The sequence below is a fragment of the Oncorhynchus gorbuscha genome, linkage group LG16 (genome assembly GCF_021184085.1).
Source record: "Oncorhynchus gorbuscha isolate QuinsamMale2020 ecotype Even-year linkage group LG16, OgorEven_v1.0, whole genome shotgun sequence".
Lineage (NCBI taxonomy): Eukaryota > Metazoa > Chordata > Actinopteri > Salmoniformes > Salmonidae > Oncorhynchus > Oncorhynchus gorbuscha.
Window position 1 is genome coordinate 51,300,833 of NC_060188.1, and position 17,761 is coordinate 51,318,593.

Here is a 17,761-nt window from a genome sequence, read left to right on the forward strand (position 1 = left end):
CTTTCTTACTGGAGATGCACCAGAAGACGGACTGTGTTATGTCTCAACAAAACAAAGGATTTGTTTACACTTTGTGTGTGTGTGTGTGTGTATATGCGTGTGTGTGTTTTGTGTGTCTGTATACATCTTCAGGCATCTGGACTTTAGGAGCTACAGGACATGAACAGGCTGAGGCATATGCTCACACAGATAACAATCAAACATGGGTAAACTCACAGCTACATTGCTATTTCTCAGAGATTTTCCTCCTTGAGATAATGCCAGAAAGGCATGTGAAATTTCGAAAGTTCATTCTCTGTTGAAAACACATTAGAGAAACTTAAATGCGCACCGCTTGGCAGATTCAGTCATACCAGAATTATAATACCTCATAAATTTGTTCTTTCTTTACATCCTAAAGACATTCCCCTACCGTTGGGCCCTTGAGCAAGGCCCTTAACCCCAGAACATGCTCTCCATCCAGGGACGCTGCACTGCAGCTTGACCCTGTGCTTGTCCAAACTGTGTGTGTTATGTGTGCTGTCTGGGGTTGGGGGGTGATTAGGAACCTGTCCAGGACTCTCTTAATCAGAGCCCTACTGGCTTTGAGCTGTTGTGAAGGAAGTTGTCAAGGAAGTGGGTTTGTGTTTATATAGGACTCCCACCCCACCTACCGTCAACCAATCATGTCAATGCGGAGTTATGCGGAGCTCTCAGCAATGTTACAAGATTTGATGCTCTACGAACTGAGCCACACAGGATCAGACGACTATGGGCCTTAATAGAAGTAGGGCGACTCAAAAGAAATCTGTCTGAAAAACACAGTGTGCTCAGCAAGAACCACAAAGCCAATCACACATCAAAAAGATCTGTCGCATGGTCTGTCTGACTTTGTCGGTCTCTCTCTCTCTCTCTCTCTCTCTCTCTCTCTCTCTCTCTCTCTCTCTCTCTCTCTCTCTCTCTCTCTCTCTCTCTCTCTCTCTCTCTCTCTCTCTCTCTCTCTCTCTCTCTCTCTCTCTCTCTCTCTCTCTCAGCCAGGCCTTGGGACACAGAACAGATACAGATCTTTCTTAGATTGTTCTAGTGGAAAATGCTTTTCCTCATTTCACGCTTTGGTTTCTTCTAATGTGGCTGTTCTTACGTTTCTCTCTATGTGGACTATAATTATCATTCAGAAACAACAACAGCGATAGGATTTGTAGTCATAGCCTGACGGAAACATCCAGTTGAAACGTACCAGGTTCTTTAATTCTTTCAAGTTTAATTACAGCCAAACAACGCTGTGTGTGTTTGTGTGTGTGTGTGTGTGTGTGTGTGTGTGTGTGTGTGTGTGTGTGTGTGTGTGTGTGTGTGTGTGTGTGTGTGTGTGTGTGTGTGTGTGTGTGTGTGTGTGTGTGTGTGTGTGTGTGTGTGTGTGTGTGTGTGTGTGTGTGTGTGTGTGTGTGTGTGTGTGTGTGTGTGCGACACTTGTGACTTTAGCTGTAAGGCAGTGGCAGGGAGTTGTAGATGTGTGTAACATCCTGTCTCTGGGGCTTGATGCCAGGGGGTTATTACTTTATATGTCATTTATATAACATCTGTACTTGTTTTATTTGTCCTTTTATATTATACCAGCGTATGTACGTATAGCCCTATGACATCATCTACCTACCTGTTAATTCTCTTGCTCACAAGCTGGTGTCCATCATTCTGGAGAAGGTAGGTTGAGAAAGACAGACAGACAGATAATGCTACTATTATAAAGGCTGTCCAAGGAAGTCCCTTACTTATCAGCTACACAGAGATACAGTGACAGGCATGTCAGACTCAGCCTTCAAGCTCAATACGAACCCAAATAGGTTAATAACCTGGTATATAGTTAAGGTGTATTCACCCGTGTGTGCAGATAAATGTGCATGTAACACTATGTAATAATTTCATTGTCATACATTCCATACCTTCCGTCCCACCTCTTAACATTCTATGCATTCACTCCCTTGGAGTCTGGAAACCCCATGGGGCCCTGGTCAAAAGTAGTGCACTATTTAGGGAATAGGTTGTATTCAGTGCTCAACCTTTGGAATTTGGTTTGCATCACCCTGCACTGATATAATACTTAATATCACTCAAAGGCACTTTTTAAGGCGGCAATCGGCAGTAGAAACACTAACAAAGCATCCTCCCTGCCTCTGATTCAGTAAAAAGCTGAGGGACGGGGCTGGAGAAATGTAACCACTCTCAAATTCATAGACAGACCTATGGATACAAGGTCTGACCATCCATGATATCAAAATTATAGTTTTAACCATGTTTTGGGGCTATATAGGGTTTGTTTACATTTACATTGTTTACAAACTTTGGCATAAAACAACCTTATATTTTGGGTTCTGATGGGGTACGACAGTTGAACTAAGCTCATGAGGAATTTATAGGTTATATTCTTCAATAATCAATGGGCACACATCATTAATTATGGATGTAGCAACTGCTGATTGTCCTTTTAATCCTACCTTAATTCAGCATCACCTGATGATAGCCAGCTTGCGTTGGGATTACTGTGTTTCTGCCGAATTCTCACTGCTGTGAGAGAGTCCTATACATCAGTCTGTGTGAAGATAGTACTAAAATAATTGTGCAAAAAGGACCATAAAAATCATTATAATCTGGCAGTGTGATTTGAAACTTTTCTTCAACAATGTGAGTTATAGAGAGGAGACTGTTTTATATATGTCTCAGTTGACTAAACCGTCTTCAGTTGACTAAATCACCTCTGTATGACGCACATTGTTGAAGAAAAGTTTCAAATAAAATCACACTGCAAGATAAGGTTTATGGTATTTTTTGCACACTATGAAGATGTGCAAAATAAGTAATTCTATGCGTTATGCATTTCACAAGTATTTTTGCATCAAACATTGAAGTGTAAGAGGCCTCCAGTTGTTTAAATGGACTGGATCTTTATATTTACCACCTGGGTCCTGTTAATAGTGAAATCAGACCTTCTTACCTTCATAGTCTACCATTTTTATAGGAGTAGTTAAAACATGCTAATAAGGTACATAAAAAAGGTTTGATATACCTCTACTGGTATGCCATCAAGCCCTGGGGTTTTTCCAGACTGAAGTTCCTCCTCTGTAAATTGGCCTTCACAATAGGTATTTGCTGTACAATTGATAATTTTACATTATAATTATTATTAGGGAAAAAAATCCTCACAATTAAACATCCTTCAGTGGAGATGGAGGAGACTGGAAAGAAAACATATGCTTCAAATATTTAGCTTACTCTTATAATTTGGTGAATCATGGATGACTCTGTCATTTGTGACGTTTCTGTAAATTATTTTTGGTTGCATTTCTACATGGAGATTCAAGAAAAATATCGTGCATTTTTCACTATTTTCCATCCAGTTCGCTTTATTTTTGTAATACATTACACTTGATCGTTCTTAAATAAATCCCTCCAGTTTTTTTTGTTTTTCCTCTATAGTACAGTTTTCTTTATTGCTATCTACCTGTCCTGTTAGTTCCTCTATTTCCTTTGTTAGTCTTATCTCTTTTAACCGAAGCTGCTTTTGTTTTAAAGATGAATATTGAATTAATTGGCCTCTAAAGGTACATTTCAAAGTGTCCCATACAATAAGGGGATCGGATGTGCCTATGTCGTGCAGGAAAAGGTCAGTTCTAAAATATTTTGTATTAGTTAAGAGCAAATTGTCCTCCAGTAGACTTTCATTTCATTTCCAATATCCCTACCAAGTGGAAATTCTGTAAGAGTTATGTGGAGGCCAATTAGATGATGGTTCGATCGCATTCTGTCTCATATCAACACTTTATTTTTTTAACATTTGGTGCCAGTGAGAAGGAAACTAGCTTGATTAATAATAATAATAATATAATATAATAATATTGATTAAGCCTCCTCCATGTACAGTATATCTCACTAGGTTCGGGTTTGTTAGCCTCCATGTGTCCACCAGGTCTAATGTGCCCATAATATTTGTTATCTCCTTAAGTGCATAAAGGGTGATAGTTTGTAGTGTGATTTCCTTTATGGTCCATTGAAGTACTTAAAACCGTGTTACAATCTCCCACCATAATAATAGGATTGTTTGTTGCGTGTGAGCTCAGTAGATTGTTAGACATCTTTTTTTAATGTGTGGATCAACATTATTTGGACCATATAGATTAATTATCCAAATATGTTTATCGTTCAATTGCATATTCAAAAGGATCCACCTTCCTTGCGGATCTGTTTGGACAGTTTGCACATTTGGCTCAAAATTATTATTAATTAATATCATCACCCGTTTTGAATTTCTTTGCCCATGACAGAAGTGCCTTTTTCCATATAACTTAATATATAAATGTCAGTGGCGGTTATGAGGGAGGACACTTTTTCTTCTTCTGAGCATTTCTATTACAGCATATTGGATGACTGGCATCATGGGGTTGCTCGTCATGAGGGAGAGAGAGCAACAAAATAGGGATGTCGTGTTGTAGGCCTAATTTGGAATGACTGGCTCAGCATTGCAGGGTTACTCACAACCAGGTTGTTATCCTGGAGGCCCTGAAGAGCTGGTTGTTAATGTAGAGCTTGTCCAACACCAGGTGCACTTTCTGGCCCTGTGGTGTTTAAGAATAGGGTAAAGAACACGTCTACTGTCCACGATCTCTCAAGAATATTGTTAATTGATAGATAAATTGTTTCCGCATAGCCGTGGGAGTAGAGGTGCTGAGCATGCTGCAGCACCCCCTGAAAAATCCGAATGTTTATTTATTTTTATAACAAATATTTTTTGGAGAAAAAAACGTTCTCACAAAAGTAGTGCACTGGACCTTTTAATAGTCCGGTATTAGCGGACCGATACAGCCGTCTACAGCGCGGGCAAAACGTTTTTTTTTTCCTGCACCCCTACCCCCCACCCCCAAACGAGCGCAGCACTCCCACCCCCAAACTACTTCCCGCTACTATATCCTTCAGGTCCCTTCCTCTTCCCAGCACTGTCACTTTAATTATGGAACGGGTTAACCTTGCAACAATAGGTCTGTCGGGTCTGTTCCCTGCCAAAACGGTGGGCCCTTTGGTAATCCACATTTTACCGTGCTCCTCCGTCATCCTGAGTTGTTCTTTCAAGTAGTCTTTGTTTTTCTCTTCCTCCACCCCTATTATAACAATATTGTGCCTCATGCTTCTGCATTTGATATCTAGAACTGCAGCCCTCATTTATTTGTTATCATCCTGTAGTTTTGTGGCATGGAGTGTTTCATTTTCTGCCATTATTTGCTGTATTAAGCTGTTATAAGACTCCACCGATACTTTGAGGGCCTCTTTTTCTGCTATTGCTCCAGGGAGCAAATCCAGCTTTTTCAATTGCTCGTTCATGCTTTCCAAAGCAGCTCTGTCGTCTTCGGCGAATGTTGTTGGGTAACCTTCTTCAGTCCAACCGTCCATTGTGATAGAACGTTTGGTCAGCCACAACTCCTCTGTCTCGCTTAAGTTTGCTTCCTTCTTTTAATTGATTGCTCAATTACAATGTCAAACAATCAATAATGAGACAGGTTTGAAGCTCAGCACGTCACTGCCACCTACCACGTCACATCTGCTCAATCTGATGACGATGAGACCATTATTAATAATGACAAATATAAAGTTTCCAAGTTTCCAATACTGATTGAACTTACATTAACTAGATTAGTCATACAACACATCATACATGTATGACACATACAGTACTGTACTGTAACTTTGACCTATACTATATCTGTTGGCATCATTTGAAAACGGCTGTCTAGAAATGCTGGCAATACTCATGGATCTTTGCCCTTGCCTGTGGTTTCATATCTCAGATGCTGAAATCACTAGTACTGTATGAGCCTGGTTCCTCTCAAGGTTTCTGACTGCTAGAGACTTTTCCCTCACCACTGTGCTTCTGCTTGCTTTTTTAGGGTCTAGGCCGGGTTACTGTAAAGCACTTTGAGACAACTGTTTGGGCGTTTATAAATACATTTGATTGATCTATTGACTGACTTATGGTATCCTCTGTGTCCTCTGCTCCATCCAGTTGGGTGTTTATCTATGAGAAAGGCTACCAGTCGACAGACACGGCCGTGAGTTCTGTCTTTACGAAGATGAAAGGGGTGGGCTACACCAACGTGGATGGAGAGGAGAGGGTCTGGGACATGGTCGACTACGTCTTCCCTGTACAGGTGGGTCATTGGCTAATATCTTCCTTGAACAGGTGGCTGTGTGTGTTGACGAACAACACTAGCACTGTAATGAATGAGAAACTGAATGAATGACCTGAAAGGGCACATATCATTACACCCTCTCGGAACTGAGCCTCACAGTACATCTACCAGTGTGCTGTAATACTAGTGCAATACCAAATGCGTAATAAAGTACTACGGCGAGGTTCATGCAGGGAAGTCAGACAGATGGTGTCTGACAGAATGAAGAAGAAGGAGGAAATGAAGAAGGTGCAGAAGATGAACTGTGGTATCGTGATATCATTGTCAACACACAGGTGTGAGAGTGAAACTGTACCTAACTTTCATCAGCGGTTCCTTTGCACGCATCCTGATCCTGCACACACATTAGGCAAACACAGAGACAAGCAGAAGAGTCTCTGTAAACACAGTGACATTGTTTGCCTAAGTGTAGTCAGCTCATGTTGACCGTGACTCGAAGCAATAAAGAGATACAAAGAAGACACGGCTGTTTACTCTGAGGGGTGTGGCCATGGTGGGTCTATTTCATTCAGAACCAACCAGTTCGACTGATGGTTGGGAGTAAGGAGATCAATGACCAAAAACAGCAAGAAGGTCAAACACACAAGATTATACAGCCTGTGATCTTATATGAGTATCTATTTGCCTATGCAAGGTATTTACCGGAAGATGACCTTGTCTGTTCTCAAAATATATCAAATCAAATCAAAGTTTATTTGTCATGTGCGCCGAATACAACAGCGCCGAATTACAGTGAAATGCTTACTTACAGGCTCTAACCAATAGTGAATAAAAGGTATTAGGTGAACAATAGGTAGGTAAAGAAATAAAACAACAGGTAAAAAGACAGGCTATATACAGTAGTGAGGCTATAAGAGTAGCGAGGCAACATACAGACACCGGTTAGTCAGGCTGATTTGAGGTAGTATGTACATGTAGATATGGTTAAAGTGCGACAATGCATATATGATGAACAGAGAGTAGCAGTAGCGTAAAAGAGGGGTTGGCGGGTGGTGGGTGGCGGGACACAATGCAGATAGCCCGGTTAGCCAATGTGCGGGAGCACTGGTTGGTCGGCCCAATTGAGGTAGTATGTACTGTACATGAATGTGTAGTTAAAGTGACTATGCATATATGATAAAAGGAGAGGAGCAGCAGCGTAAAATAGATGTTGGGGGGACGCACACAATGCAAATAGTTCGGGTAGCCATTTGATTACCTGTTCAGGAGTCTTATGACTTGGGGGTAAAAACTGTTGAGAAGCCTTTTTGTCCTAGACTTGGCACTCCGGTACCGCTTGCCATGCGGTAGTAGAGAGAACACTCTATGACTGGGATGGCTGGGGTCTTTGACAATTTTTAGGGCCTCTGACACCACCTGGTGTAGAGGTCTTGAATGGCAGGCAGCTTAGCCCCAGTGTAGTACTGGGCTGTACGCAGTACCCACTGTAGTGCCTTGCGGTCAGAGGCCAAGCAATTGCCATACCAGGCAGCGATGCAACCAGTCATGATGCTCTCAATGTTGCAGCTGTAGAACCCTTTGAGGATCTCAGGACCCATGCCAAATCTTTTTAGTTTCTTGAGTGGGAATAGGCTTTGTCATGCCCTCTTCACAACTGTCTTGGTGTGTTTGGACCATTCTAGTTTGGACCATTCTAGTTTGTTGATGTGGACACCAAGGAACAGCATTCTCACGTAAGTGTTCCTTTTGTCCAGGTGGGAAAGGGCAGTGTGGAGTGAAATAGAGATTGCATCATCTGTGAATCTGTTTGGGCGGTATGCAAATTGGAGTGGGTCTAGGGTTTCTGGGATAATGGTATTGATGTGAGCCATTACCAACCTTTCAAAGCACTTCATGGCTTCGGACGTGAGTGCTACGGATCTGTAGTCATTTAGGCAGGTTGCCTTTGTGTTCTTGGGCACAGGCACTATGGCGGTCTGCTTGAAACATGTTGGTATTAGACTCAATCAGGGACATGTTGAAAATGTCAGTGAAGACACCTGCCAGTTGGTCAGCACATGCCCGGAGCACACATCCTGGTAATCCGTCTAGCCCCGCAGCCTTGTGTATATTGACCTGTTTAAAGGTCTTACTCAAGTCGGCTATGGAGAGAATGATCACACAGTCGTCCGGAACAGCTGACGCTCTCATGCATGCATCAGTGTTGCTTGCCTCGAAGCGATCATAGAAGTGATTTATCTCGTCTGGTAGGCTCGTGTCACTGGGCAGCACGCGGCTGTGCTTCCCTTTGTAGTCTGTAATAGTTTGCAAGCCCTGCCACATAAGACGAGCGTCGGAGCCGGTGTAGTATGATTCAATCTTAGCCCTGTATTGACGCTTTGCCTGTTTGATGGTTCGTCGCAGGGCATAGCAGGATTTCTTGTAAGCTGGGTTAGAGACCCGCACCTTGAAAGCGGCAGCTCTACCTTTTAGCTCAGTGCGAATGTTGCCTGTAATCCATGGCTTCTGGTTGGGGTATGTACGTACAGTCACTGTGGGGACGACGTCCTCGATGCACTTATTGATAAAACCAGTGACTGATGTGGTGACTTCTTCTGCCATCGGAAGAATCCCGGAACATGTTCCAGTCTGTGATAGCAAAACAGTCCTGTAGTTTAGCATCTGCTTCATCTGACCACTTTTTTATAGACCGAGTCACTGGTGTTCCTGCTTTAATTTTTGCTTGTAAGCAGGAATCAGGAGGATGGATTGTGGTCGGATTTACCAAATGAAGGGCGAGGGAGAGCTTTGTACGCGTCTCTATGTGTGGAGTACAGGTGATCTAGAATTATTTTGCACATTTAACATGTTGATAGAAATTTGGTAGAACTGATTTGTTTCCCCGTATTAAAGTCTCCGGCCACTAGGAGCGCCGCCTCTGGGTGAGTGGTTTCCTGTTTGCTTATTTCCTTATACAGCTGACTGAGTGCGGTCTTAGTGCCAGCATGGTGGTAAATTAACAGCCACGAAAAGTATAGCTGAGAACTCTCTAGGCAAGTAGTGGTATATGGTATCTGTTAACTTATTCAAGGTGTTAACCTGAAGATGACCTTGTCTGTTATCATAATATATGGTATATGTTCACTTATTCAAGGTATTTACATGAGTCTCATGGTGATTTCCAAAACAATGTAATTGACACTGGTTATACAGTATTGATTGATTGATTCAACATTGTATTACACCCAAAGGTATTTATTTTCTAGATATTGAAATAGGCAGTATATTGAGCAGTTGTATAGTAGTAGTATTAATAGTAATAGTAAAAGCTGTCTTGTACTACTGACACAGACATGTCTTAAAATAACATTAATCTACAAATAAATTATATTGACTCTAACTGCACTATCAATTACAGTGGGGCAAAAAAGTATTTAGACAGCCACCAATTGTGCAAGTTCTCCCACTTAAAAAGATGAGAGAGGCCTGTAATTTTCATCATAAGTACACTTCAACTATGACAGACAAAATTAGGGAAAAAATCCAGAAAATCGCATTGTATGATTTTTTAGGAATTTATTTGCAAATTATGGTGGAAAATAAGTATTTGGTCAATAACAAAAATGTATCTCAATATTTTGTTATATACCCTTTGTTGGCAATGCCAGAGGTCAAACATTTTCTGTAAGTCTTCACAATGTTTTCACACACTGTTGCTGGTATTTTGGCCCATTCCTCCATGCAGATCTCCTCTAGAGCAGTGATGTTTTGGGGCTGAGACCCTATGGGGTTGAGATCTAGAGACTGGCTAGGCCACTCCAGGACATTGAAATTCTTCTTACGAAGCCACTCCTTCGTTGCCCGGGCGGTGTGTTTGGGATCATTGTCATGCTGAATGACCCAGCCATGTTTCATCTTCAATGCCCTTGCTGATGGAAGGAGGTTTTCTCTCAAAATCTCACGATACATGGCCACATTCATTCTTTCCTTTACACGGATCAGTCGTCCTGGTCCCTTTGCAGAAAAACAGCCCCAAAGCATGATGTTTCCACCCCCATGCTTCACAGTAGGTATGGTGTTCTTTGGATGCAAGTCAGCATTCTTTGTCCTCCAAACACGATGAGTTGAGTTTTTACCAAAAAGTTATATTTTGGTTTCATCTGACCATATGACATTCTCCCAATCTTCTTCTTGATCATCCAAATGCTCTCTAGCAAACTTCAGATGGGCCTGGACATGTACTGGCTTAAGCAGGGGACACGTCTGGCACTGCAGGATTTGAGTCCCTGGCATGGAGTTGGAGGCGTGCGTGGCCACGCAGTCGTGGGTGAACAGGGAGCAGGAGAGGGCTCAGAACGCACCCTTGTGGGGCCCCGTGTTGAGGATCAGCGGGAGGGGAGATTTGTGACCTGGGGCGGTGCAGGAAGTCCAGTACCCAGTTGCACAGGGGGGTTCGAGACCCAGGGTCTCGAGCGATGTGAGCTTGGAGGGTACTGTGGTGTTGAATGCCGAGCTGTAGTCGATGAACGTAGTGTGTTACTGATGGTAGGCTTTGTTACATTGGTCCCAGCTCTCTGCAGGTCATTCACTAGGTCCCCCCGTGTGGTTCTGGGATTTTTGCTCACCGTTCTTGTGATCATTTTGACCCCACGGGGTGAGATCTTGCGTGGAGCCCCAGATCGAGGGAGATTATCAGTGGTCTTGTATGTCTTCAATTTCCTAATAATTGCTCCCACAGTTGATTTCTTCAAACCAAGCTGCTTACCTATTGCAGATTCAGTCTTCTCAGCCTGGTGCAGGTCTACAATTTTGATTCTGGTGTCCTTTGACAGCTCTTTGGTCTTGGCCATAGTGGAGTTTGGAATGTGACTGTTTGAGGTTGTGGACAGGTGTCTTTTATACCGATAACAAGTTCAAACAGGTGCCATTAATACAGGTAACTTCTTCCTTGTTTGTAGGTGACCAAATACTTATTTTCCACCATAATTGGCAAATAAATTCATAAAAAATCCTACAATGTGAGTAGTGGAGTTTGGAATGTGACTGTTTGAGGTTGTGGACAGGTGTCTTTTATACCGATAACAAGTTCAAACAGGTGCCATTAATTTAGGTGACCAAATACTTATTTTCCACCATAATTGGCAAATAAATTCATAAAAAATCCTACAATGTGATTTTCTGGATTTTCTTTTCTCGTTTTGTCTATCATAGTTGAAATTACAGGCCTCTCTCATCTCATCTTTTTAAGTGGGAGAACTTGCACAATTGGTGGCTGACTAAATACTTTTTTGCCCCACTGTAGATGCCATTGTGGTACTGCCGTAACAGGAATCGATGTAATAACATCTGTCTTTGCATGATAATAACCACTTCCCGAAGTGTTCACAAGCCAGTGACTTAGCATCATGTGACCGAATTACACAAGCATGCCATCCAGACCTGTGTTGAAATACTATTTAAGATCTTTCAAATACTTTGAGTGTTTAGCCTGCCTGGAGTGTCAGGTGGCTGGGGTTTGTACTTTGGAGATGTTAGACTTTGCTGTTGATTCCATTGCAACAGGGAAGCTCAATCAAGCACAGATAAAGTGTCAATCAAGCATAGCTAAATGGCGTCAAATAGTATTTGAACCTAGGTCTGATGCCATCTAATGCTGTTACCCAGGCAGGAAGGCTCCAGTACCAGTCCTTATTCATTCAGGGCCACATGTCCTGTGCTTCATATGGCCTCTACATTAGTTAGTTTACATTAACATGTACGACATCCTGGTCGAGACTCGAGAGAAGGCCAATAGAATGAAACAGGAGAGCGAGGGTCATAGAAATGCAATTATTAGAACAAGAAAAAGTCCCTCAGACCAGCGCTATTCGACTGCACCTTCATGTAATTCAGTAATTCTGTTGCATGGCGGGGACTTTTGATCTGTTACAAAAACAACAGCGACAAAAGGTTTGTCACATAACATGGAGAGATGACCTGCAACTGATTTCACCTCATGACCTTCTGATGTGATGACATTTACAGGTAAAAATATATCCGGTAGCAGACCTTGTTGTTCCCATAGGGAATGGATGGAGGATCGTTATATATGCAGGTCAAATTCAAATCATTCGATATGCTTTCATAACAAGGTCAATGTTGCCAAAGCGAAGTGATACAATAATAATTATGAAAACAACAGCGACGACAATAACAATAGTGGCTATAATACTAAAGAAAAACAAATGGCTTGAAACTGTATGATTGTCACATTTAAAGATACAATTATAATCTCTCTGTGTCTCTGTCTCTCTAGCCCTGTTTATACCTGGTGCTAACATGGGTCCTTTGTCCTGATCTTGTCTACATGATTGTGCCCACATTTCCAGAAATGTTTCTGTTATCTCTCCACTCTGTCTGCATTTCCTGATTACTTCCTTTATGCAAATTATTTCACAGGTATTTCTTCAAAATAATATTTATTTATTTATTGTAAGACATATTGATGTAATCAGTCAATGCTACCACCTGTCAATGATTTCAGAGGGCTAAATAATGATGATTTAAATAGTTTTTCTGTCCAGATCTGTCTCCACTTGTAAGATATCCAGACACAATGCGTATCTGACGACCTCTGGATGTGGGCAGGATGATCTGATCACAATCGGATCACAATGTGTATTTTGATTGTCTACAACTGTCTGAAAATGTGGGCACAATCAGAATGTGGACAAGATAAGAACAAAGGACGCAAGTTAGAACCAGGTGTAAATGGGGCTTTTCTCTCTCTCGTACCTCAGGGAGACTCATCTTTTGTGGTGATGACCAATTACATTATAACCAAAGGTCAGAAGATGGGAAAATGTCCTGAGGTATGTCAACTCATCTCAAAATTATTTATTGGATCTTCTGTATCTCTTTGTATATCTTTCTGACATGAATGTATTTTCATAAATACTAAAGCTAAATGGAAAGTACATCATATCAGCTCATCTGCTTTCGTTGTGAGATGCTGTCAATGACACACGTAGAGAAGAAATTATTATACATTTGCAGAGAGGTCATCAATCAGGACAATGTGGTCTAAACAGTCTTTTATTGACCTATTTTATCATGTTTTGTACACACACACACACACACACACACACACACACACACACACACACACACACACACACACACACACACACACACACACACACACACACACACACACACACACACACACACACACACACACACACACACACACACACACACACACACACTGACTAACTCCTTCCTGTGTTTCAGCTCACAGAACCCAGGTATCTCTGCAACTCTGACTCAGACTGTGAAAGAGGGATAATAGAACGTACGGGACATGGTAAAGTCCTGACGGCATGACAGTGTGACACAGTCCCACTCACTTACTTAGTGTTTGTCAACTTCTGGTCGGTGGACCAGCGTTGGTTCATGGCCCGTTGCTGGCCGGTCCTGGCCAGTTCCTGAGATGGTTAACTGAACACTAATATAGTCAGTTCTACAGTGCTAGCAGGTTGTCCTCCAAATGAGGAAGAGGTATAGTTTGCCGGTCCCTGACACAAGAGGGCCATAGCTTGTCGGTCCCTGGTATAAAAAATGTTGAGAAACACTGCACTAACTAACCCTCTTCACTACCTACCTAGCCAAACTAACCATTCTTCACTGCCACTACCACAACCCTCCCCACCTGACTACTCACACTGGCCATCTATAACTACAATAAGGGATAAACAACAAAGGGATGTGAGTTCAGTGCAAATAAATCAGTCCTTCGTAGTCTATCCTTTACTTTGTTCAATTATTACTACTGTATGTATTGGATTCAGAATCAGAATCAGGTGTTGTTTAACATAAATTAAAATGGCACACGGTTTCACTTGTCAGAGAGCAAAAAACCTTGTCAGGGAGATAAGTGTTCAGGTTGTATCATCATTGTTTCCCTGCCCAAAGTCATGCATGCAAGAAGAAAAAGTATGCTTGATTTCAGATCAACAACTTTCCATGTTCTTAGCAACATGACGCAGGGTGGTTGAGCGCCTTGGCTCACCATTCTATTAAAGCATGCAAACAGAGTCCCACACACACATATTATGCATACATGCACACAACCACTGCCTTCCGTTCTACAAGCTAAGTAAAATCGACGACCTACGAGGAAGATTAAACTACCAACGGGACATTAAAAACTGTAATATCTTACGCTTTATGGAGTCATGGTTGAACGAAGACATTATCAACATTCAGCTGGCTGGTTATACGCTCTATTGGCAGGATAGAACAGAGGCATCTGGTACAACAAGGGGTGGCGGACTATGTATATTTGGAAATAACAGCCGGTGCATGATATCTAAGGAAGTCTCGAGGTATTGTTCGCCTACCTAGAGAGTTTTCACCTGTATTTTTCATAGCTGTCTTACATACCAACACAGACCAATGCTGGCACTAAGACCGCACTCAATGAGCTGTATTCCGCCATAAGCAAACAGGAAAACGCTCATCCAGAGGCAACGCTCCTAGTGGCCGGGGACTTTAATGCAGGCAAACTTAAATAAATTTCTATCAGCATGTTAAATGTGCAACAAGAGGATAAAAAAATACTCACACAGAGACTCGTACAAAGCTCTCCCTTGCCCTCCATTCGGCGAATCTGACCATAATTCTATCCTCCTGATTCCTGCTTACAAACAAAAATGAAAACAGTGACTCTGTAAATAAAAAAGTGATGAGATGAAGCAGATGCTAAGCTACAGGACTGTTTTGCTAGCACAGACTGGAACATGTTCTGGGATTCTTCCGATGGCATTGAGGAGTACAATATATCAGTCATTAGCTTCATCAATAAGTGCATCGACGAAGCCAACCCCACAGTGACTGTACGTACATACCCCAACCAGAAGCCATGGATTACAGGCAAAATCCGCACTGAGTTAAAGGCTAGAACTGCTGCTTTCAAGGAGCGGGACACTAACCCGGAAGCTTATAAGAAATCGTGCTATGCCCTCCAACGAACCATCAAACAGGGAAAGCATTAATACAGGACTAAGATCGAATCGTACTACACCAGCTCCGATGCTCGTCGGATGTGGCAGGCCTTGCAAACCATTACAGACTACAAAGGGAAGCACAGCTGAGAACTGCCCAGTGACACAAGCCTATCAGACGAGCTAAACTACTTCTATGCTCACTTCGAGGCAAATAACACTAAAACGTGCATGCGCTGACCAACTGGCAAAGTGTCTTCACTGACATTTTCATCCTCTCCCTGTCCAAGTCTGTAATCCCAAAATGTTTTAAGCAGACCACAATAGTCCCTGTGCCCAAGAAAACTAACGTAACCTACCTAAATGACTGCTGACCCGTAGCACTCACATCTGTAGCCATGAAGTGCTTTGAAAGGCTGGTAATGGCTCACATCGACACCATTATCCCAGAATCAAATCAACTCAAATCAAATCACATTTGATTCTTCACATACACATGGTTAGCAGATGTTAATGCGAGTGTAGCGAAATGCTTGTGCTTCTAGTTCCGACAATGCAGTAATAACCAACAAGTAATCTAGATAACAATTCCAAAACTACTACCTTATAGACACAAGTGTAATGGGATAAGAATATGTACATAAAGATATATGAGTGAGTGATGGTACAGAGCGGCATAGGCAAGATACAGTAGATGGTATTGAGTGCAGTATATACATATGAGATGAGTATGTAAACAAAGTGGCATAGTTAAAGTGGCTAGTGATACATGTATTACATAAAGATGCAGTAGATGATACAGAGTACAGTATATACATATACATATGAGATGAATAATGTAGGGTAAACATTATATTTGGTAGCATTGTTTAAAGTGGCTAGTGATATATTTTACATCATTTCCCATCAATTCCCATTATTAAAGTGGCTGGAGTTGAGTCAGTGGGTTGGCAGCAGCCACTCAATGTTAGTGGTGGCTGTTTAACAGTCTGATGGCCTTGAGATAGAAGCTGTTTTTCAGTCTCTTGGTCCCAGCTTTGATGCACCTGTACTGACCTCGCCTTCTGGATGATAGCGGGGTGAACAGGCAGTGGCTCGGGTGGTTGTTGTCCTTGATGATCTTTATGGCCTTCCTGTGACATCGGGTGGTGTAGGTGTCCTGGAGGGCAGGTAGTTTGCCCCCGGTGATGCGTTGTGCAGACCCTCTGGAGAGCCTTATGGTTGTGGGCGGAGCAGTTGCCGTACCAGGCGGTGATACTGCCCGACAGGATGCTCTCGATTGTGCATCTGTAGAAGTTTGTGAGTGCTTTTGGTGACAAGCCGAATTTCTTCAGCCTCCTGAGGTTGAAGAGGTGCTGCTGCGCCTTCTTCACGATGCTGTCTGTGTGGGTGGACCAATTCAGTTTGTCTGTGATGTGTACGCCGAGGAACTTAAAACTTACTACCCTCTCCACTACTGTCCCATCAATGTGGATAGGGGGGTGTTCCCTCTGCTGTTTCCTGAAGTCCACAATCATCTCCTTAGTTTTGTTGACGTTGAGTGTGAGGTTATTTTCCTGACACCACACTCCGAGGGCCCTCACCTCCTCCCTGTAGGCCGTCTCGTCGTTGTTGGTAATCAAGCCTACCACTGTTGTGTCGTCCGCAAACTTGATGATTGAGTTGGAGGCGTGCGTGGCCACGCAGTCATGGGTGAACAGGGAGTACAGGAGAGGGCTCAGAACGCACCCTTGTGGGGCCCCAGTGTTGAGGATCAGCGGGGTGGAAATGTTGTTGCCTACCCTCACCACCTGGGGACGGCCCGTCAGGAAGTCCAGTACCCAGTTGCACAGGGCAGGGTCGAGACCCAGGGTCTCGAGCTTGGAGGGCACTATGGTGTTAAATGCCGAGCTGTAGTTGATGAACAGCATTCTCACATAGGTATTCCTCTTGTCCAGATGGGTTAGGGCAGTGTGCAGTGTGGTTGAGATTGCATCGTCTGTGGACCTATTTGGGTGGTAAGCAAATTGGAGTGGGTCTAGGGTGTCAGGTAGGGTGGAGGTGATATGGTCCTTGACTAGTCTCTCAAAGCACTTCATGATGACGGAAGTGAGTACTACGGGGCGGTAGTCGTTTAGCTCAGTTACCTTAGCTTTCTTGGGAACAGGAACAATGGTGGCCCCCTTGAAGCATGTGGGAACAACAGACTGGGATAGGGATTGATTGAATATGTCCGTAAACACACCAGCCAGCTGGTCTGCGCATGCTCTGAGGGCGCGGCTGGGGATGCCGTCTGGGCCTGCAGCCTTGCGAGGGTTGACACGTTTAAATGTTTTCCTCACGTCGGCTGCAGTGCAGGAGAGTCCGCATGTTTTAGTTGCGGGCCGTGTCAGTGACACTGTATTGTCGTCAAAGCGGGCAAAAACGTTATTTAGTCTGCCTGGGAGCAAGACATCCTGGTCCGTGACTGGGCTGGTTTTCTTTTCTTTTTGTAATCCGTGATTGACTGAAGACCCTGCCACATACCTCTTGTGTCTGAGCCGTTGAATTGAGATTCTACTTTGTCTCTATACTGACGCTTAGCTTGTTTGATTGCCTTGCGGAGGGAATAGTTACACTGTTTGTATTCGGTCATGTTTCCGGTCACCTTGCCCTGATTAAAAGCAGTGG

At 42.9% G+C, this 17,761-nt stretch overlaps 1 protein-coding gene across 4 annotated transcripts in view; it reads left to right on the top strand.

Annotated features, from left to right (window-relative positions):
• Positions 1-17,761, top strand: part of LOC123999934 (P2X purinoceptor 1-like) — a 53,758-nt gene that overhangs the window by 14,281 nt on the left and 21,716 nt on the right. For all 4 annotated transcript variants that reach the window (XR_006832516.1, XM_046305976.1, XM_046305977.1 and 1 more), the window contains exons 2-4: positions 6,023-6,167; positions 12,908-12,979; positions 13,401-13,473. Coding sequence is in view for 3 of the 4 variants with exons in the window: in XM_046305976.1 (XP_046161932.1) it covers positions 6,023-6,167; positions 12,908-12,979; positions 13,401-13,473 (290 nt within the window). In the remaining variant the exon portion in view is untranslated. The remainder of the gene's footprint in view (positions 1-6,022; positions 6,168-12,907; positions 12,980-13,400; positions 13,474-17,761) is intronic.